The 23,617-nt window shown below is 38.4% G+C and overlaps 1 protein-coding gene across 2 annotated transcripts in view; it reads left to right on the top strand.

Annotated features, from left to right (window-relative positions):
• cdk17 (cyclin-dependent kinase 17) overlaps positions 1–23,617 on the top strand; it is a 56,467-nt gene that overhangs the window by 24,935 nt on the left and 7,915 nt on the right. For both annotated transcript variants that reach the window (XM_026923684.3, XM_026923685.3), the window contains exons 2-9: positions 560–708; positions 9,682–9,846; positions 15,607–15,740; positions 18,415–18,540; positions 21,619–21,675; positions 21,894–22,008; positions 23,033–23,127; positions 23,222–23,284. In XM_026923684.3, the coding sequence (XP_026779485.1) occupies positions 582–708; positions 9,682–9,846; positions 15,607–15,740; positions 18,415–18,540; positions 21,619–21,675; positions 21,894–22,008; positions 23,033–23,127; positions 23,222–23,284 (882 nt within the window). In that variant the 5' untranslated portion in view covers positions 560–581. The remainder of the gene's footprint in view (positions 1–559; positions 709–9,681; positions 9,847–15,606; positions 15,741–18,414; positions 18,541–21,618; positions 21,676–21,893; positions 22,009–23,032; positions 23,128–23,221; positions 23,285–23,617) is intronic.

Below are 23,617 nucleotides of genomic sequence, written 5' to 3'. Positions count from 1 at the left end.
GAAATTCCCGGCTCTTAGGACACATGTACCTGTAGGATAAGCGACTGTTAGTTAAAATGAGAGTGTATCTTTGCAGAGAGGTTGTGGTGGAATGATGCTGTCAGTTCCTTCCCACACTATTAATTAAACCTCTTCCTGCTGAGGGCAGTTTGTTTGTTGGTGTCTGTATTTCTGAGGTCGTGTGAGCGCTCATGCATGTATGTGTGTTTTATTAATGTGCCAAGGTGTCTAGAATCACTGAATTCTGCCTCTCGTGAATGTTTTATTAAAAGGCTCTTGGTTATTCATGAGGGAGATTTTTTTCCCCCTTTTCTGTGCTTATCACGTGACCCACTTTCGAAGTCTGGTGTGTGAGCGTCCCAGAGGAATTTGGGGGGGAAAAAAAATTCAGCAGAGTACAGATACAGCCAGTAGTGTCTCTGAAATTGCATGCTTCAAATGTGATTGAAATATTTTTTCATTGCTAAGATCAAATTTTACTCATAGCCTTTGTTAATAATGATGATGCTTCCTTGTTAATAATAAATAATGCTTCTTTTTTTTTTTTTTTCATCCCAAGGCCTCAAGTGCCTCAGAGGCCCATGGAGAAGATGAAGCGGTTTAAGAGGCGTTTGTCGCTCACGCTGCGTGGCAGCCAGACCATCGATGAGTCCCTCTCGGAGCTCGCCGAGCAGATGACCATCGAGGAGAACAGCAGTAAGGACAGTGGTGAGTGGGATCGAGCGTGCTGGTATGCGTGCGTGCAGTTTTGTGCTGCTTATGAATGTGTGTCCATCCATGCAGCTCTTTTGTGTTTTGTTTGTGCTCAGTTACAGTTGGCGTTTATGCTGGAGATTTCCGGCTGCGTTAGGACTTTGATTAGTTTGTGAGTCATAGCACTGCAGAGGAAAATGCCTTTTTGTATGACACTCTATAGGTCTTTATAATAGTTTGGTTAATTGTAGAGAGAGTGACCAGCATGGCTAACACTTCCCATGTATATTTTTTATTCTGTGCTCAACGCAATTTGAAATACAATGATGAGCATTAGTCTGTATATCGGGGTCATCAACTGCATTTGATGTAGGGCAATGCCAATAGTGTTTGCAGAAAAAAAAGTAAAAAATAAATAAATAAATAAGGTGGAAAAAAACAGCAGAATGTAATGTAATAAATGTTCATTTTTGTCTTTACATATACATGCTACTTGGTTTAAGATAATTAATCCCCATTAAATCTATTCTTACTAGTCCACTTTATTTGATTTGGGATCTCCTTTAAAAATGTCCAGTTAAAGATGTGCCTTTGCTTTTCATTATTAATGTCCTCACTTACTTTCTCACTTCTCACGGTTTTTCTAAAGCTTGGCCTAACAGCACTCGTCTTTTTCAGTATAAACGCTAACAGCAGCATTTCAGTCTTGATGGTAGGACAGTACTCAGTACTTTACCCTTTTTATTACAGGGTATACGTAATTTTAACGTTAAAAAATGTGTTGGAGGATGGGTTGTGGCCAGAAAAGACTTGCACTCGACGCCATTCGAAAGTTCTCCCTTGCCCTGTAGTTTTGCTCTCTTGACGATGTTCTTTGGGGTTATGTGTTTTATTCCGACATTGACAGCAATGTGTGTTATTATCTACCACAATTGTATCACTTGTACTTTGACTCCGTTATGAGTGTAGCACTCCCGAATGATAACACTTACTCCAGCCCTCTTGTTTAGTTGTGGTACAACTACCTTGAACTTGCTTGTGGTAGAAACTTGATCATCTTTAGCTCCCGTAACAGCTATATGTATTTGGCTTCACCTACAAGTCACTTACTAAGAATAAAAATTTCTGTTAATCAACTTAAATGTTATCATCTTAATTTTCAATGTTAGAGGTTTCAGAACAACATTTTTCTAAAACTGAAAAGGAAAAAAATCTTGATGTGAATTAACTAGGGATCTACAAATGGTGGAATGGTATTGGATAAAATTTGATGCATTTTGGAGTGGACAAATCATTTATACTCCTGGACCAAAAAAAAAAAAAAATGGGCCAAGCCCAAAATGGCAAAATATTAAGCTTTTAATGGTTTAGCAACAAATCATTGGTCAGGAAATTAGCAAGAATTAAACAAATAGATAAAAGAAGTTAGTATGGGAAACGTTTCCCTTTGGCTGCTTTAAATGTTTAAACCTTGTGGCCCTCGATGGGCTGCATCAGGTGTGGCAGATAATAAATAATCACTAATATTTTAAGAAAAAAAAAAACATCCCAGAAGATATTTTTGGAAAATTTTGTACACCCAGACATGTGTTAGTTTGAATTTTACACCAAACATTTTAATCATTATCATGAATTTACCTTTGTGTACAAGAAGAGTATATAAATGAATTTCCCTGTTTCTAGCTTTTCCCCAAACGGTTCACTGCAGCAAAAATAATTGAGTAAATGGTGGCACAGGAGCTCTCAGGAGTGCATCTGTTTAATTTTTACACATTTTCTGACCAATGACTTGGCTTGGCCCGTGGCCGAGGAGTGAATTTATTAGCTAGACTACCAGACAAGTTAAAAGATGGTGACCAGTCCTTTGTTTTGGTTGTGTGGTGACTGACTAGGATAAAAAGCAGTAGCTAAAGTAATGTAAGCTTGTTTGCTAGTTGAGTGCATTATTACAGACAAAGGGAAACCAGTATGCAATTATTACTCTCTTCTAACAAAGTTCTGCTGTAGCAGATACATAGCGGCACCCTCAACAAAAAAAGGCCAATGTTCTGTCCTTGCATCGATGCTTCTGTATTTTAACCGCGAAATGACTGTTCTAGCACGAGAGTTAAATGAGAGCATTGTGCTGCACCTCATTTTGCATTTCGTCAGTGTTTCTCACATACCTCATGTGTGTTCCTTATTCTGAAATGATAATCTGTCATCTATGCACGCCAATTAATCCACCTGTTAAAGTTCTACCATCAGCCAGATTGCGCCTTGGCTGTATGTAGTGCAGCAGGCTGTGAGATTCAGAAACACACACACTACAGTTAGAGCATCAGGGGGCGTTGCACTTCTGTGAAGCATGTTACGTTTAAATATACAGACAAAGTGAAAACTTCTGTGTTGTGAAAGTCAATACAGAGTCTTTTTTTTTTTTTTTTGGTCTTTTTCTGGTTGTTGAACTTCCTTGTCTGCTGGAAATAAATGAATAAATTAAAAAACAAAAAGCCGTGACATTAAATCTGCTCGTCCCTGGCCCCTGGGCTACTGATTTGTCCAGGCCTGCAGTGAGCATGTGATGTTGAGTGACACAGCGCAGATATTACATGAGGACACTGGTTGTTTCTGCCATCACACCTCTGATGGTTTGCATCAGTTTACTTAATCAATTTCAAATTGAAGTGATTTTAAATTTAAAGTCATTTTAAACTATGCTAAAATTTGGAATCTATTTAAAAATCAACTAATAATACAAACTATTTAATAACAAATGATATAATATCGTTTTAAAGAAATTGTCATAGCTCACAGCTTAATTTGACTAGTTTGTGGTGACATAACTGATTATTCACTGATTATATTAAACAACCAGAGCGATCTGAGAGTAAACATGAGGTCTGAGGTTAAACCGGAGATGCAGATGTACCCAAGAACTTGTGTTCCTGTTTTTATCAGCAAAGACAGCCATGCTATTAAGGCTAGAGGGAACACATTATTTCTCCTACTTCCCTTTTTCTGTCCCCCTTTCATTTATTCTTCTGTAAGTCAGCTGGTAATTACATAAGAGTCACCACAGCCCTGTGAGCAGGATTTGTGAAGCATGGTGCATGTGACACAGAGCGATGGGCAGAATTAGCTCCTCTGCCTGCGGATGCTCGTGATTGATGGGCTTCGTTAATAAACAGGCTGATTCAAAATGAACAGTAAGATTTACGTGGGGTCATTAGCCGTGTAAAACCATCCCACCTTCCCTTGCTACTTGGTCCTAGGACGTCTAGCGTGTTTCGTAGCCAGTATGTTACTGCACTTTAAATGCATTCTGCATTGGCTGCTGCTGAAAAGCTTTGGATGGAAAATGTTAGATGTTGTGACTCCTGTGCCTTGATAGGGTTGCCTGAAAGGGGAAGTGCAGGAAAGTGTGATTTGAGTAGCTTCCGGTCCATAGCGTGCATTGGCAGAGGCATGAGACGTGGGAGCTGGCTAATTTTATGCCTCAAACCTTCCTGAAGGATTTCTCTTAACTACAACTCCAATGGCAGTGAGGACACACGCCTCTGTTAATCACTCAAAAAGTGTTTCTGTACTGCGTGTGTGTTATCTGTGTGATAGTGCTTATGTATTTATGGCTTTTACTGACCAGAACTTTATAATACTGTTTACTGTATTATGTTTGCGAGACATACTGTACATTGATGGTAGAAATGTTGCTTTCAGTGTTAGAATTCTATCATAAACTTCAATGTATTTAAATAAATACCTACAATAATCTACAGTTCACATGTCTCAGGTAATCTCTGGATTTTTTTTTTTTTTTTGCCAGTGAAACAAGTAAACAATCTGTTCTGACAGCACAAGTGTGTAGATGTGCACATTTTTAAGGGTAAATGATTTCTAGATTTCCTTCTCTCAGACTAGATGTTGGTTGTTGAGGTGACAGGACTGTTCACTGTTTTTAAGATAAGCTGCTAAATCATTTACAAAGCCATGCTATTACATAATCATCTGAACTGAGTGTCATTTTCTCCTCCTCTGCTTGCTTCAGTAAACACCTTCTGCCGCACACACGCGCACACGCGCGCACACATCAATCCCTCGAAAATTCCATAAAGTCGATATCTGTGATATAACGTGTGTGTGTGTGTGTTACTTTGCACATCTAAATACCATATCACATTCAAACCTTTGAGTGTAAAAACCTCTTCTGAAGGAATTCTCTGTGCTTCAGAAGTGGTGCGCGCACATGTTTTAAGGCTCGGAAATGCCACGGAGGCAGGTTCTTCAGGGGTCCACTGACGCCTGAGAGCTTGTGTCATTCTCACTTGAGCTCCGTTGCCTAGCAACAAGCCACGGTGAAACAGCACGCAAAGAGTCGCCTACATACTATACACTTACGCCGAAGGAGTCAAACGAAGCTGGCTTGACTTTTACTCTAGGCATTAGGTGGAAAGGGAGCAAAGATGGTTGGTTATGTATGTTCTGTGTAATAGTAGTAATAATAGTAATAATAATAATAATAATAGTAGTAATAATAAATGGAGGATGAAGTAAGAGAACTTCTGCCATATAGTTAGTTAAAATAAATCATAAAGACCAAATTTTTTGACTGTGATGTGTTAGAGCTCCTGTTTATCTGCTTATGTAATGAATAAAAAAAAAACAACGAAGTGGTGTGACCATGCAAGCGTGGATTAGAGGTTGGAGGGCGAGGTGATGTAATGAATGGGACAGCAGGACAGGTGGTGTTGGCAGGAGTGTGTGCAGGCACAGGTGGGAGAGACAGGTGGAAAGTGGAGGACACACAGACCTACTTTCACACAGAAGCACACAGTAAGTTTTCGGATGGAGAATCAGATAGTGGAAACTCATCCGTAGTTTGTTATGCAACGGCACAGACATTCTGGACAGCGAGTAAAACTTAAAGCAAGAGAAAACTTAAATATCCCTAATTGGTTTGTACAAACACCTCGGTTTGTAACAGGAACTATGAGGATGGTTAGCCTGGCATTATTCAAGCAGGACAGATGGTGCGTTCAAGTCATGTCGGAAAGATCGTATTTACGAGTTGAACGCACATGAGCGCCACTACAAAGTCGTAATTATGAGTGGGATACTCGGGATTTTCTTTGAGTTTCCCCGGGTTTCCTAGTTGGGGACATGTCACATGGTGGGATCAGTGGATGCAGCATCTGTAGTTGATGGTAGATTTGTTGAAATTGAATGTTTACTCATCTCAGAAGCTGATTTCAGTTATCATGTGTTTGGTATATGCAGGAAGTTATTGAAATACAAGCAAATTGGTTAACTTTTAAGCACATATAGGAGAGAAATGGTTTGATTTGCAACGTTGCACAGGCATTTTATTATAGATTTTTTTTAATCACTCTTTTTTGTTTTAGAGGAAGTGGAAGAGGGAGAGAAAAAGAGATAATAAAATTAAAATATAAACTAGACTACTTATGGGTATTTAGCAGTGACATGGCTTTGTCAGGCTTTTTTATTTACAATAAAACAAGCTAATTGCCTGCACGAAATACGATAGCATTGCACGATTACGATATAATATGTAACGATAACGATTACAGTGGCTTCATAAATTGATTAAAAAACACAAAAAAGCAAAACACACTATTTTTGTTCTTGTAGAAGTAGAGTTAAAAAAACCTTGCTGTATTTTTATTTTTTTTTTTGTAGTTAATCAAGAGAAGGTACACCACCACCTTGCTCTGACCAAAGTGACTTCGACTCACCTGACGTCGTAATTACGACTTCAACTCGTAAATACGAACTTCCCAGGAGGACTTGAATGCACAGTAACTTCCTGCAGTTGTCACAGCTATTTTACCTGCTATTTGACCATTTGTGTCATGGATTCACTAGCTGTGATTACATGTCAGAATTAATAGATTTGGAAACTTTCCTTGGGCTGAACGATTAATTGGTTTTCTAAAAACTGTGATTTGAAGAAGAATGTTTTTCTAATTGCAGGTGCTACAATTTAAATTAGCCAGCATGCTGTTATTGAGTGTCCTCTAAGTTTTATTAGAGAAAATTATAACCAATAAGAACAAGTGTGTGGACTGGCCAACCACATGTGTTGTGCATGACCAAAAAAAAAAAAACCACAACTATTAGCTTAGCACTGAATATTAGCAAAAAAGGTGAGTGATTCATCTGAGCAAGTGAGTGAGAGGTCAAGTGGAATTGCTGACTGAAAGACACAGCGGCTTGTTTTTCAAAAACAGATACTGTACACGGCCTGTCTAGCTCTGGTGCAAACCCACAACTCAGCCACAATTTCCAGGCTCAAACTTCGGCTACACAGCTGTTTGAAAGTACCTTGACACATGACAAAAGCTCACGAAGGCACCTTGAGATAAGCGATGCTAGTATGTAGTACTTCGCTAAAGACAGGGTACTGATTTACACCGTGTCAAAACAAAGTTTCTGGAATCATCTCCAGACACTTGACAAAAAAAATACCACATTCCCCTGTGCACCATGTTGTTAAATAACATATCAGAAGAATAATGCACTGTAAATATAAGGGATGTTTTGATCTTAAACATACAGAGACTTTGTATAGTTTTATTTAAACATGTTTTTAATGCAAAAAGTGATGTTTTGTTCCACTAAAACAACAATTTGAGTCAATTCCTGGTAAGTTTCACATGTGATTATTATTATTATTATTATTATTATTATTATTATTATTTTTTTTTTTTTTTTTTTTTTAAATGGCCCTAATTTTGCTTAATGGTATTTTGAAATATCTGTTACCTTTTCTATATCCAACAACCAACTGTCTCTTTTGTGTTGAAAGTTGATGGTAATGGACAACAAAGAGATTTTCCATGCATGCAGTTTTCATATTTATAGCCCCGGGACTGAGACCAAATGAAAAATAAGATTTTCAAGAAACAGCTTGTTTGGATATCTTTTAAAATGTTCCTTAAAGGTGTCAATAATTCAACACAGATATTTGAGAGAAAATACTTTTTAAAAATATTATTAATGAGAATAATTTTGTTAATACAAAGTTTGTCCTTTTTATTTGAGTGGCAAATTTGAATAATTATGTGTAATATTTATTTTCTACAATCATTTTTGTTCATTTTCATGAAAGGTTCCAATAAAGCTGGAGGGCAGAGGACTTTTTAATGGATGTTTACATAATTAATGCTCGTGCAAGTGGTAGTTAATGTCAGTCTTAACAGCTGTAACAACAATGAAATGCTCATGAGGCCTGTCAGAGCATAAAAGGTAGGTTTTTTTTTCTTCAATCTCAGCAGAACGTTCTCCAGACGTCTTTGCCGAACAAATGTAGAGAAGAAGAATTTGTTCTGCAAATTCTTTCATCTAACAAAAAAATTATAGTTGGAAGCCCCTGCCACCCCTCATCTGACCTAGATATTACTTTTCAGTCTTAGACAATTTGTAATGCCAGTCATTGTCGGTATTTGCATGTTTCCGTTGAATGGACTTCACACATTTTTCTCTGTTCTGACGTACGTTTACACATGGAGATTTTTTTTTTAATTAAATTTCAGATGAACTTTCAAGCTGATTATGAAAATAAACTGTTTGCGAAGGTTAACAGCCTAGACAACTTGCTCCTTGCAGATGAAAGCTAGCGCTGCTCCAGTTATTTAAGGTGATTTTCACATTGGGCACGTTTGCTGCGGTCTGAATCCGAGTGCGATTGTTCCCGGGGCCCTCCACAGTGTTGGTCTGGTTTCAGACTCACTTGATTCTCTAGAACCCCGAGTGCATTTGAATTCATCTTACGTCATCACAAACGCGCATGGAAAACCCAACGTGACTCACCATTTTATTATTATTATTATTATTATTATTATTATTATTATTATTATTATTATTATTTAGTATCTTGTTTTTAAGTATTGCTGAAGAAGCTTTTTTTTTACTCACTTGTTCTGTTGAACCCAGACAGTTCTGCGCTTAACAAAAACATCTGCATTCTTGTGAGTTTTGTTGAACTGCTCCTGTATGGTTTCTTCTCCCCATATCTGAATAAGACATCTCACCTCTTCTGTGTCCCACAACATTCCCCTGCCACTCATGGTACACGTGTGTTTTGGAAACTAATGATGTCGTCATCGGCTAAAACATGTGCAGGTTACTTTACTTCCTGAACAAGTGCTGACTCGAGTACGAGTTGCGTTCACATTCACGGGAATCGTGGCACAGTTCCAGTGCAACCAAACTCAAACCACCTCCTACAGGTAGTCTCGGGTTCGGTACTGCGGTGCACTTCCTGGTCCGCATGACAGCTTTCACATTCTCAATTTTTCATACAAACCGTGCTCTAAATTTGAATTTATTCTCAGAGGATATGGGGTGGGAAACAGGCCACTTTGGCTGTTTTTTTTTTGTTTTTTTTTTTGCCAATAATCTCTTTTCTGACATGCAGGAGCATCGGAGCATATAATTTCCTGGTAAGTGTAGGTGGTTAAAAAACTAGTGTCGTCTGTAATTACCCAACGTTTTCATCCATATATTACCAGCGTTAAAAGGAAAGCACTGAGTATACTGAATGCCAAAGTAAGGGGGAAAAATATACTGTGTAAAGAGACATGCTGTGCTGGTATGAACTGACTGACGGGGTTCATGTACATGTGACTTCATGTGACTGCGATATGTTCATTGGTAAAACGCTGTCATGGTGACAGATATGGACCAATCACCTAAGGCTTTCCAGGTGCCAATAGTCATACCTTTGTTCTGGGGAATGTTGTCATAGCAACAGCTGTCTGCTGATTGGCTTTTGTGAAGATGAAATATGATAAGTGGGTTAGGTGATCCTCTTTCAGTCATACGTCATACAGTGTTTACTAGAGTCTCACACACGTACACGCACACAGAGGATCACAATGTTCAATTATGATCTTGTTCCATATATTTTGTATACATTTTTAGTTCTATGGACCTTGTAGATCATCATGCATGTCACTTATATTGACTGATATTTTGTTGTTGTTTCAGAGCCCATAGTGAGGAATGGACGGCCGCCCTCGTCTCATAGCATGCACTCGTTCTTGCACCAGTACACAGGCTCGTTTAAGAAGCCTCCTCTCCGCCGGCCTCACAGCGTCATCGGGGGCAGCTTGAGCTCCTTCATGGCCATGCCACGCAATGGCAGCAGACTCGGTAATCCATCAATCCTATCTCCAGTGAATGGATTATAGGCACTGACTCTCCTACACCATTCCAACCAAAGACACACACACACACACACACACACACACCATTCCTCCTCTTCCCACACCACCATTCATAACATTCACACAACATTCACAGCATGTAGTCTAGTGAAACACATTCCTTGAAGAAAGCTGAGATTTAGCATATTAAGGTAGTAGTCAGTCAGTGGTTTAGACCAATCCAGCCAGATTAGATCACATGGTTCTTCTAGAAGGAACAGCAGTAATGTAATAGGAACAATGTATTGTAATAACATTCAAACAAGTTCATCTACATGCCACTCTGAGGATGTTGACATGCATGGGCTACAAAATAACAACCTGCCACTGCCATGTTTATTTGAACAACACAAATCGACCGTGTACGTAAGTTGTTCTGCGTGACAGAAAATGCACTGCTAATTAACAGATATTTACTGTACTTTCTATTCGGCTAGTATAGACAAGTACCTGATGTTGGAAAGTCTGACTTAATGGTTTAATTACTTAAATGATTTAAATGTGTAATTTTATTAATAACCTAATTTTAAAACTTCTGTAAAGAATGAGATCGTATTTAAACAGTACTAAGAGGTAAACATGAGTTCATGAGATGAGATCACGTGAGTTCGGTTGTTACCCGATGCATGATTATTCACAAAAGCCCGGTAGATTTTCATGTATTCATTTCAGATCAAGGTAATATAGGAAGAAACATTTTCAGAGGCTTTTAAGCTTAACATACAGCAAGATATGTCTGGTACTGCTCTAAAAAGTCAAAGCACTTGGAAACCAATTCAACTAAACCCGCTGTATAATAATGAAGGCAAGCCTTGAGCCATGTACCTCACATGTAGACATGCAGAAAGGTTTGCAAAACTTAATGAATTCATTCTGTTTGTAGATTCTGAATGAACTGTTTAGATGTGCCCTAAATGTTAAATCTGTTAAATCTACATGCACATGTGTGTCACATTTAATCCAAGGATTTATGCACTTGCAATGAGTGGTATTCAGTATCAGCTGATAACAGCGTGTAAGTCCTGTCAGAGTGCAACAAGTAGCTAACAGTAAGTAGTTCAGCATATTAGCAGAGTCTTTAGTCACTTTATTTTGTTGTGTTTCAAATCTAGTTTTAGAAACTCCAGATGCATTCATAGGAAGTTATAAGAAGAATTGGTGGTTTGCATCATAATGTTTTTTGATGCATATCCCATCACTCATCCAGTCTTACAGTATTTAAAAAGAAATAAATAATATGAACATTGTTTCCTCAAAAGACCAATTTTCTTTTGCAACCACGCTGTGGTCAGCTTGTGGTGGTGTTACACAATAAATATTAGAGGCTTTTCGTCAAAAAAAAACGCAACTCCAACAAAAATGCGCTTTTTTTGTGCAACAATACCAGGAAAAGGACATTAGCTAATACTTTGAGTAATGCTAGACAATACATGCACAAATCAAGTTAGTTACCTAGCCAGTGCACTGCAAACATTAGATAGCTACATTAACTTGCTAGATTAAAAAAATAGATTGCTAAATTGAGTTGGGAATGTAAAATTGCACAGCTGTGTTGAAACGTCATTGTTGTAGGCTGACCAAATTTACAAATGTATAACAAACTGCTGGTCCTGACATATTATGGTCTTGTAAGACCTTGGATATTTACACAGGACCTGCGGTGCTGGAGAACTGGCTTCAGAAGTGCACACTCTGGAGCTATTCTTCCTTTTAACATACACTTTTACCATGAATTATACCATTTAATGTGGATCGAGCTCGATCAACTTACTCAGTCATTCAGATGCATACCTGAAGGTTTTATATTCTGAATGACCCATTGATCAGAATGTCTTGTAGGGAATCTCTTGTAGGATGCTTTCATAATTAGCTTTCTTTTTTGGTTTGTTTATTTGTTTGCCAGAGTTCATTTCCCAGAGTGTATTTTGTAAATTTTGTAATATCCAACACTGGAATATGGGCAGTTAAATATTTTTGAGTAAAAAGTCATAAAAATGGTTCTATTCTTTCACTAACAGGACTATTTTTTTCCATTGACAGTCTGTGTTTGTTTTTCTCTCTTGTCTCCTGAGCTGTAACCTGATCGGTCAGGGGGTTTAAAAAAAAAAAAAAAAAAAATTTCATCATCATTTTTTGAAAACTTTTATTGAGTTTTTCAAGTGTGCTGCTATGACCACCAAAAAAATAAATAAATAAGCTGGCAACACTTTTCAAAAGTAGCTGGCTTCCTGTAGAATTACATGTAAAATTGGCATCGGAGTTTGAGGGGGGGGAAAGTGTGAAAGCACCCTTACAGAGCTCAAGAATCGGTGCGTATTCTTTGCGAGCCCAGGGGTTATTTGAAATACACATAGTATAAACCTTGGCCAAGAAGCTCTTGCTGAGTCTGAAGAGGAAAAAGGACAGGGACTCTGAGTGTATCTATGCACATGCCTAATGGTTTACCAGTGCCACTTTTTCATACAGTAAGCCACTTTACATTGTTTAACTGTCTTTGGTTAAAAATCAAAGTCTCAGAGTAACAGACCTTTGGCTCCTCGTGAGGCTGTTACTCTGCTGCTATGTCTATCAGTTGCTGAAATCTGGTTCTTGTGAGGGAATTTCAGTCACAGTATGAGCATGCTTACTTAACAGGAAATGAGTCAGAAGGCTTCTTGAAGGTGAGGCAGCAGGAAGTTTGTCACAGCCATTCTGTTGCTTGCAAAGTGTGTTGGTGTGTGTGGTTTCCCTTCCCACAGCCATTATTCAAAAGAGACAGACATGTCCAGACGTGCTTGACTCTCCTACACCGCCATTATCATCTGTCACCATTGATGTCAGACAAAAACTTGGCACACACGTGTGAGAAACAGAGTATTATACTTCTTCTAATGTCGATTGTCTCTGATAAACCAGTCTGATGGCATGAGGGCTGAGAGCAGAGGTTTGACCTACTTGCATGTTCTTGGTGGTTATAACACCTGAGAAAGCACAGCAGCATCTATGCTCAACAGAAAAGAGGACATGGAGGAGTGTTGGAAAGCTTCTTATAGAAGACAGGCTGAGAAATTGAGAGTTCCCTGGTTGTGATGGTGAGCGACTGGTGAGAGAGAGCAAGAAAGCTGTTACTGTAAGCTAATTCGTAGCACTTTAAGCAGCATGTAAAATTTTTCAGCTGTAAATCCATCCTGTCATCACTCGCATATCATGTCTTTCACGCTTTCACACTTTCAGTAGCTTGAGCCTGAGTCCAGTATGCATATGTCAGAGATGTTTCAAATTTTAATAGCATCAACAGCCTATATTTGTTGTAGAGGTTTGCACAGCATAGCTATTATTTTCATAAAATGTCAGTCTTTTAGTTTTATTAAAAATAATGGGATGATTATCTGTCTTAAATATTTGTCTGTTATCTGTCTTAAATATTTATCTGTCTTAAATATAGTTAGAATTGTAATTAATATAAAAAGTATTTAAAAAATTGAGCATAAGCTCAATGGGTCCTAGTCAAAAAAGTCAGCAGCATTGTTAACTAGTGATTGTTATTGTTCTTTTATGGTAGTGTATGACTATAAGTAAATATATATGCCCTACCATGATTATTCTTTCATAATTCCACATTCCCCATTTAACTCCTTGTGACTTTATAGTAATGTAATATCTTCCTGGTGTTTTAGCTACATATAACAATTAACAAAATAAAGAAGTAAAGCATTTCTATCCAGTCATGCTTGCTATGCTAGCAAATCACTGTGTTCAAAATTCCTCCTCATGAAGTATAAGTTTAGAAAACAGGTGAAATTGTACTCAAATGTTTGGAATATTGGCTTGCTGAATTACTTTATTCACAATATTGTAAAATACTGTGCAGAGGTGCAGTGCTTAGTTTCATTTGCAAAGCTATAAGTGATCAACCACTGCAATTATAGCATGTGTGGGTAAATCTGAGTATTTCTTTCTGACATATTTTTAGAATCGGAAGTGAATTTCCAGCTTGGACATCAATCAGAAACGAGGTCCCCCCCAGTTTAGATAAGATATGAGAGGATATGAGAGGCTAAGCAAGTTCATTTTAAGCCCTCTAACCTAGCTGCAGATTGGGTTGAGACCCCCAAATCCAAATGTGTTTGATTTTTACAAATGAAAATGTACACGGGTCTTGTGATGTGAGAAGATCGGCGATGCAGGTCGACTGATACAAGCTAGATACAAAGCTAAACGGAAAAAAACAGGCCAGGAGACTTATAAACACTGTGTATGTGCAGTGGACTCTAGAGTGCAGTGGATCTGGCAAAGATGTAACTGTTTCATAATGTATCATGATTACAGAAGTCCATCAAGATGCAACATGTTCCTGTGTTAACATGATTTGGAATTTTTTTATTTGCCTATAAGTATGTCTGAGTAAATCTCATTTCCTTTGTCTTGATTGTCTATTATACACCCTTATGAAAAAAAGGCATATTCTGTACTAAATAAAAACCCTGCTAGTAAGTGTGAGATGCTTACACACACACACACACACATGCCCTGTCTCCCTTTTCTCACTTCTAATTGGCTTCACCCATTAGTTTGTGGTCTCAGTGAAACAGCTGCCTTATCATGCTGGGCTCCTGTCCTCTCATCTCCTTTCCTCTTCCCACCAGTCTCCTCCCTTCCCCTCTGGGGGTAATCGGAGACAAGGCGAGGGCAGCTGGATGCTGTAATGGTTGCCCCTAAGGTTATGCACTCTTTCACGCCGTCCTTCGGATAAAAGGCTGGAACACTATATTCTCTAGAGAAAAAGCCCTCCATAAAAGTGCCGCTCAGGATCACAGCGGCCGCACCTTCACTCCACCAGTCTGACCTTGCCTCCTCGACAGCACTGTAACTTCTCATTCAACTTCACGTTCCCTCCCACACACAACGAAACACTCAGCAGGTTGAGCGAGTTGGCCTTTCCCTAATCCCTGCCGTCTGCTGTGTTATGTGGGATATGTAGAGTCGAGAGATTTCTAAAACCCTGATTATATCAGAATTTATCCGTTTGGTCAGCACCATGCTTTGCTACCCTACAAACATAATGCTTTTATGTAAGAGAGAAGGTCTGAGGATATGAATATACACCCCACACACACGCGCAAGCACAAGATCGTCTGCGCAAAATGACACACGTTGTATCCTTCCTCTGAAAGGCTTCCTGCATGATCCACAGATAATGTCTCGATGAACAGTTGGTGCTTTATGCATGGAATGTATGATTTTATATGATTGGCATTGCATCAGAATGATTGTAGTTATTGGAGACATGCTTTGAGACAAAAAAATAACAGAAATGGCAAAAATCTAATGGTTAAAGAGTCCGAGTGTGAGTGTATGTGTACATAGGCTAGCTTTTGATTGTGTTTTAAAGTAATAAGAGGGAATAAATGACGTCTTCTCCTGAAATGGTGAGATTAGGGAGAGTATACACACGCTTGTACTGTTGCCCAAATCAGTGCTATCCAAGACTGCCAGAGACAAACCCAAAAGTTCATGCAAAATCAGTTAGTTAATGCAGACATTAAAAACATAGTAAAGCTCCATATGTACTGTACTACACTATATTTAGATCCCATCAAAATTTTAGAAACGTCTATAGAATTTAGACAGGCCTACCTCTGTTGGGTTGATGAAAGTGCATGTTAGAAGAGATTACAGCATGTATTTATTTCACAATACTGATTTTCATTTTTCTCTGTATATACAGATATAGTCCACGAGAACCTAAAGATGGGATCTGATGGTGAGAGTGATCAGGCATCAGGAACATCTTCAGACGAGGTTCAGTCACCCACTGGAGTGTGTCTCCGCACCAGGACACATCGCCGCATATCCATGGAGGTAAGATTATTCCTCCTTTTATGTATATGAGAGACGTTTTTGGTCACGTCTGGTCAAACAACACAAGCGCACAGAGAAAGAGGCAAGTTACTCATATTCAGAATCTGGTTACTCGTGCTTAAGTTGATTTTCTGGGGCACCCCATTCAGGTTATGCAAATCACCTGCATGTAGATCTCGCCAGATTTTTTTCTTGAATCTGAGATGTGGTTTTTCATTAGAGACTACACCACTGGTTTTAAGCACTAACACTTGGCAGTAAGCACAAAAATATCAAGGGATAGGAAATTTGGACTGAAGAAGCAGGTCAGATTTTTTTAAAACACAAGTCAGATAATGATATAAGAATGAGAAGATGGTAAGCACTGAAATAAATTAACACCTAATAGGAGTCTAGTGTAATGCTAATATATTGCTGCGTGAATAGTCCTGCTTGTAATAGTGCATGAATACTCCATAGTGGATAGACCAGGTTTTTCTGAGAAAGCATGGCCTTCTTTTATGAGTTTTATAATTATTTTACTGACAAGAGCCTTAGGTTCTAATCTTCTTCTTATTAAATAAACAAACTCACCAAACCTAAGGCCTCTGACTGAAGTGTACAGACTGCTTTCTTTGTACTAGACATACTTATGGCATCTGATTGCAGGGATCCCAGCAGGTAGAAGCAGCTCATGTGAGTGTGTGTATATTGCCTTGTGAAAGTATTCACCCCCTTGGTGTTTTTCCTGTTTTGTTGCATTACAACCTGGAATTAAAATGGATTTTTGTTTGGATTTTATGTAATGGACCTAATAAAATAGTCAAAATTGTTGAAATGGACTGAAAAAAAATACCTTGTTAAAAAAAAAAAAAAATGTAAAAACTGAAAAGTTGTGAGTAAATATATATTCACCCACTTTGCTATGAAAACCCTAAATAAGATCTGGTCCAACCAATTAACTTCAGAATCACATAATTAGTTGATTAATGTTGAGCAGTGTGCAATAAAAGTGTCATATGATCTGTTGCATGATGTCAGTATAAATACACCTGTTCTGAAAGGACCCAGGGTCTGCAACACCACTAAGCAAGCAACATGAAGACCAAGGAGCTCTCCAGACAGGTCAGAGACAAAGTTGTGGAGAAGTATAGATCAGGGTTGGGTTATCAAAAAAAATATTCCTTTATAACAAAATGGTAAGAATATGGCACCATTACAAACCTGACAAGAGAAGTCCATCCATCAAAACTCACAGACTGGGCAAGGAGGGCATTAATCAGAGACTCAACAAAGAAATTCATCAAAAAAATGAGAAAACACGTTTGGAGATTGCCAAACAGCATGTAGCAGATTCACCAAAGATGTGGTAGAAGGTTCTGTGATCAGATGAGTGGCACAAATCCAGCACTTCCCATCACCCCGAGAACAACATTCCCACAGTGAAGCATGGTGATGGAAGCATCAGCAGGGACTGGAAAACTGGTCAGGATTTAAGGAAAGATGGATGGCAGTAAATACAGGGCAATTCTGGAGGAAAACCTGTTTCAGTCTGCCAGAGATTTGAGATCAAGAGGGAGGTTTAGCTTGGAGCAGGACAATGACCCTAAACATACTGTTAAAGTTACACTGGTATAGTTTAAAGGGAAACATTTAAATGTCATGGAATGGCCTAGTCAACACCCAGACCTCAATCCAGTTGACAATCTGTGGCATGTGCTAATAGAGACATAGCCCAAGAGACTTCTGTTTTTTTGCTCTTAATTATTGTTTGTGTCGCAATAAAAAATATTTTGCACCTTCAAAGTGGTAGGCAAAAAAAAAAAAAAAAAAAAAAATCCATTTTAATTCCAGGTTATAATGCGACAAAACAGGAAAAACACCAAGGGGGTGAATACTTTCGCAAGGCACAGTACATGTGCGTGTTATACAGGCATGTACAGCGTGTGGGTATTGCCCTGAATAACCACAGATGGAGTGGAGACGTGTCACAGCTGAAAGTCTTATTTTTAGCGTCGGGTAGGTGGAGGGATTTCTCCAGATCTACTCTTTCTTTTTTCTGCTTCATTGCACCAATTCATTGTCACGCCCCATTTCTCGTGTTCTTCTCTTTCCTGTTTCATCATTCTGCATCACTATGTTTTCATTCCATAACAAGGGCAATGTTTTTGGGGTGCCAGTGTCTTAAAGAATTTAAAGGTTTGCAGTGCTAGTATTTTTGGTCTCCTTACATGTTTGTGTTGAAATGCAGGGATTTTTCATGCAGCAAAGTGAACTTTGACTTTCGGTTCTATGTGATTCAATACAATGTAAGTTCACGTCCAGCTTTGCATGATCATAAAATTAACGTAAGTGAGTCATTAAAATGGTCATTTTGCCTGCGAATTTATACCATTATTAAGTCTTACTGCTGGTCTCAGTGATGAGTTGGTTTTCAGGAGTGAATAATGTACGTGTTAGTTGTAGTTTTTACCCTCTGCTGTTTAGATTGTGTAACTGCACACCACGCATATAGTTTGGAGTAAAACTGAAAACATGTTTTTGAATATATGTAAAACATGCAGACAGGTTTCATCATGGGTGTTTGACAAAAAAGTTCCATGTGTTAGGGCAGAAAGAGTATTAAAAAATACATTGATAACCATTGATGTTGCTCCAAGTACAGACAATTGTGCGTATGTGTTCACGTTGTTAGGACGTGAATAAGCGCCTGTCTCTACCTGCTGATATTCGGATTCCTGATGGTTATCTGGAGAAACTGCAGCTGAGCAGCCCCCCCTTCGACCAGCCACTCAGCCGCCGATCACGCAGGGCCTCACTGGTGAGTGATATGCATGTTACTGTATTCTTTATTCCTTGCTATCGGTTTACAATAGAAAAATTATTATTAATTATTCTTAAAGCATTCAGATCTTAGACGATTCTGCGTCAGTGTACACAGCACTATAGTTGGACTTTTACATAAAATTAGGCATAAATGCATTATTATTCCATTTACCAAACTTGTCTAATGAAAAAGCAGCAAGTGGCTAATTAAAAAATATCAAGCGCCACAAAAATCGCATTTCCATTATAATTGCATCGCTGCACAGCGAAATGATTGCCACAACTAGAAAGCATACTAACACACAATATCTACACAAACACAACCATGTCAGAACTTCCTGAGAGACATGCAGATTCATTCCTCTCTAAACTGTTTCCAAAGTATTACCATACAGTGTGGGCTAACGCTGCTGTTATGTAGTGTTTCATTTCGTTTTAAAGCTCAGTGGACCTCATTAAAGGCTCAAAGGTAATTCCTTTTTTGCTAGATAGGGCAAAAAATGCGCTTTGTGCAAAACATGTAAGAGTAAAGATGGAGATCTTGCATTTTGTACGAGGGTGAGTCAAATGTAAACCTTAAAAGTGTGAAAAAAAGGAGAATTGAATAAATTTTTTTTTTTTCTTCACTAATCCCGTCACTCGTTAAGAACTGGAACACTTGTGAAGCACAATTCCAAAAAAAAAAAAAAAAAGGATGTGATGGCAAATTTTTGTCCATATATACAGTACTGTGCAAAAAGCTAAGGCACATGCAAAGAAATGCTGCAGAGAAACAATGCTTTCACAAATAATGAAATTAAAAGTAAACATTAATAAATTAAACAATGTTAATATTTGGTGTGATGACCGTTTGCTTTAAAAAAAAAAAAAAAAAAAAGGAGTCTCAGGTGCAGTGTGTGCAGTTTTATAAGGAAATGAGCTGTAAGTGTTACTGAGCATCTTGCAGAAGCAGCCACAGTTCTTCTGGAGACTTTGACTGTCGACTCGCTTCTTATTTCTGCAGCGAAACCCAGCAGCCTTCATTATGTTTTTTTTGTCTGAAAAGTGTCTCTTATGGAATCTGCTGCTTTCTTTACTGACATACAAACATTTTCTTGTAACATTTAATTTTGTCCTGGAAAACTAATGTTTGGAAATCTAACGTTTTTGTACTGACTTGATAATGTAGAAGTCATCAAATAAAAATCTATAACAAAGTTTGTACTAACAAAAAACATAGGGTGCCTAAGACTTTTGCACAGTACTGTACATGTTTAAGAACGATTTTGAATAAAGCAAGAAATATTACAGTTGTTTCAGTTTTAATGATTTGCGTTATTCTGTTTCAGCTGGTTTATAATTCACTCCTTGTAACTGAACACGGCACAGAGAGAGCCATAAGTTGCATAGCAACTCTCATCATACACTCTGGGGTATCTGCCAGAACAAGTCTCCTGTTTGACATAAGGGCTTGTGATGTGGCATGCCACCTTTAGAGTGGTTTTAAGTGGAAACAGTGACACAGCCATGAGTCATGCATTCATTAATATGTGACATCACTTGAGTCTCCTGGTGTTGTTGATGTACTCTAAGTTGGTTCCCCTTCAAATAATCCAGCCTGCACAACATGGGCTTAGTTTCACATGATTAACTACCAGCCTTACAGTACCTGGTCTGTTAGACCACATACATCTTTGGCAGCCACTGTATGAAATGTTTTTCTGAAGTGTGTGACAGGTCTGTGCTGAAAATGCATGTCTGAAATGGTGCTAATACCAGCAGTTACCTAAAGTCAAGTGTTCTCTGTTATATGAAGAAAACATCTGTGGAATCATGAGACTGAAAAAGACTACTCCAGCTCTGAGTATTGGTTAAATATATTGGTATCTCTAGCCCTAATTGGATGGGATTAGGTTGACATGAGAGGCAGGTTACAGGTACTTCCTTGTTCCTTTTGGTGTTTTCTTTGCTCTCTGCAGTAGAAAAAAATAATGTCTGTTTGACTGCTACTACTTACCATATTTAGTGAATTAAGGTAAAAATGTTTCTTGCAATTATGAAATAATGGATGTGTTGTCCTACCACTTTGTCTGTGTACTGTACTGTACAATCCCACAGGTTAGTTAAATTAAATATAAGGCCTGCTACAGTCAGTATAAAGTGCCACTTTATATTTATGTATGCCACAATATTCATGCAAATATCTTATAATATTTAAAATACTTTTAAAAAACTTTTGCTTACACAGAAACAGGAATGTTCTATACAACTCTCTGGTATCTTCTCGTGAATCACTTCTCTCTGAAGCTGAGTTTTTGTGCAATTTATATTTTACAGTAATGTTTAATTGAGGCTCATTAATAGTCAAACTGCCTGTTGTACTTGTACCCGTTGCATCTTCACATGCTTTGTAATGCAGGACTACCAGATGAAAGCGGCTGATATAGAAATACCTGAATTGACACACCAAAGCCAGTAACAGCATCTTCTTTACAAATGTGTAGCTGTACGGTCATAACTGGAAGCAAAACTTAGTCCTACTATTGTGCGTGGAGAGAGCTAACACCAGGCTGAAAGTGAGCGGCATGTCCTAGGCAGCCTAGTCCCTAAGCGCAAACACACACACAGACAGACACACACTTTCTCTCTCTGTCTCTGTCTCTGTCTGTCTGTCTGTCTCTCTCTCTCTCTCTCTCTCTCTCTCGTACTGTTCTTTGTGTACCTAGCAGGTTTTGCATGTGAAAGACTCCCTTACCCTGGTGTCTGTGTTTTCTTGGCATCCATTGTTCTTGCCCATTATCTGGCTCCGTCGTTCCCACAGTGTACGTGAATACAGGGGAACAAAAATGAAGTGTGCCTTTTCTTGTTCTTGTTTATCTTCTAGCGCCCCCTGGTGCTCTTTGCTTGACTGGAGACTTGTGCAGTTGTTTGGAGTAGGATTAATTCCCTTGTCAGTGAAGTGAAATTGGCTGCTGATATCAGGGCCATTAAGCACACACTAAACATGTGTATGTGTGATAAGGTCTGCTCAGCATGTGCAAGCCCGTTCTACAACAGCTACAGCTTATTAATGACACATTCTCTCCATTTTCAGTCAGAAATTGGCTTTGGCAAACTGGAGACCTACATCAAACTGGACAAGCTTGGAGAGGTAAGAGACTCCTATGACTTTGTCTCCCATTGCTGCATTTACAAACATGTTTGAAAACATATTACATTTTTGAACTAAAGATCCATGAAACCTAACTTAGGCTTATTTAAGTGTTTATTTGCAGTGTATGATGATACCTGTGACCGCTGTAACCTGTAACCTAGATATCCTTTGTTATTTTCATACCCAGTTGTTCTTACTCAATGTGATTGTTTTAGGGAACATATGCCACAGTTTTCAAAGGCCGGAGCAAACTGACGGACAACCTGGTAGCTTTGAAGGAGATCCGGTTAGAGCACGAGGAAGGGGCACCTTGCACAGCCATTAGAGAGGGTAAAGAAACCCCTGTTTTTCCTTAAGATGTACTGTTTTGTTGGTAGGGATTTCCCATCCAAAATCACAAAATTCTTCGTGACTATACAAGCTGTTTAAAGACCTTTGACAATGGGTGTGTGTTTTTTTTTTTTTTTTTTTTTTTTTACTTTTATAGTCTGCAGCAATTTGCTAACTTTTCATTACTGAGCAACTTAGTTACAGCCCACAATATTGTCAGAGATATAAAAATAATTATATAAAAAAAAATTAACACCAGTCTGATTTGAGAATTCAGTAGCACAGTACCACCTGTGGCATGTTGACAATTTTAAACAATCTTGTCCATATTCGTATCTGCCTTAAACCATGATACACATGAACGTGCCACCTAAGCAGCTGACGAATGTATGGAATGCTACCTGTTAATCTTTTCACTTTCACAAGAGGAAGCGTTTACTTTTTCATGACCAGGGCAAAATAAGTGATTAACTGTGCAAAATATCTGACAACAATTACGTGACAGAAATTAGGCTTAAATTAGCTGGAAATATGCACCTCATGTCAATATCCTTGAGCTCTGAGCTAGTTTTGGAGTTAAACTCCAAACAAAAAACTAGAGCACCATGGCTGCTCGGGAATACTGCGCAACATCCGTCACACTGTGTGTCCTCATTAAGAAGGTTTAATGTACCATGCTCTTCAGGTCTGTGTCTGTGGCTACATAATGGTGCCTGCAAAAAATAAAGGAAAGACGAAAGACTATTAAAAGCACATATACACTTCTTCACAATGCATGTCAGCTGACAAACATATCAGCCAAGCATGCTATACAACTATTCAGTGGTCAATCATGAGCTTATCAGCTGTTGTTCCTGTGTTGAGTAAGGCAAAGACAAACACTCAAAGGCTGTAATAATAAAACAAATCAGTGTGAGAGTCTTTCACTTGAATTATTCTGGGCCTAATAGTTTACTGCTCATTATCAACACATACTCTATAGTGCCGGTAAATGAATGAAATTTTTTCTTCCCTTCTGCCTCAGTTTCATTACTGAAGGACCTGAAGCACGCCAACATTGTTACGCTTCATGACATCGTCCACACAGAAAAATCCCTCACACTTGTCTTTGAGTACCTGGTAAGAGAGCCACTTAACCCTCCTTTCTAGAGCCTTCCAAGCATGTTGCCCTGTTGAGTTTTCCTTGTTATACAAATGCCTTTATATTCCTCAGGATAAGGATCTGAAGCAGTACATGGATGACTGTGGGAACATCATGAGCATGCACAATGTTAAGGTACAAGCCCCTACACGCACACACACACACACACACATTCTTCTTATCCTTTGTAATAAAATGAAGATCTTTTGCCTGATACAGATGTACATATAAAAACTGCACTATTTGTTTCTAACATTGAAAACATTTCTTTAACGAGGCTAGCCACATATCATTACCTTCTAAGAATTGTGATATATTCTTAATATTATGGGGACATTATATTTTGTTTCTCGCAAAAAGCTAAAAAACCTGTCTAAGCATCAGTAACTGTGTGGTTTCTAGAGTACTACTGGTAGCAGCGAATGTTTTCACTCTGTGAGGATTCGTATTACACCATATTACTGAATA

Source organism: Pangasianodon hypophthalmus, chromosome 18, assembly GCF_027358585.1.
Source record: "Pangasianodon hypophthalmus isolate fPanHyp1 chromosome 18, fPanHyp1.pri, whole genome shotgun sequence".
NCBI lineage: Eukaryota > Metazoa > Chordata > Actinopteri > Siluriformes > Pangasiidae > Pangasianodon > Pangasianodon hypophthalmus.
This window is presented reverse-complemented; position numbering and strand designations above follow the sequence as displayed.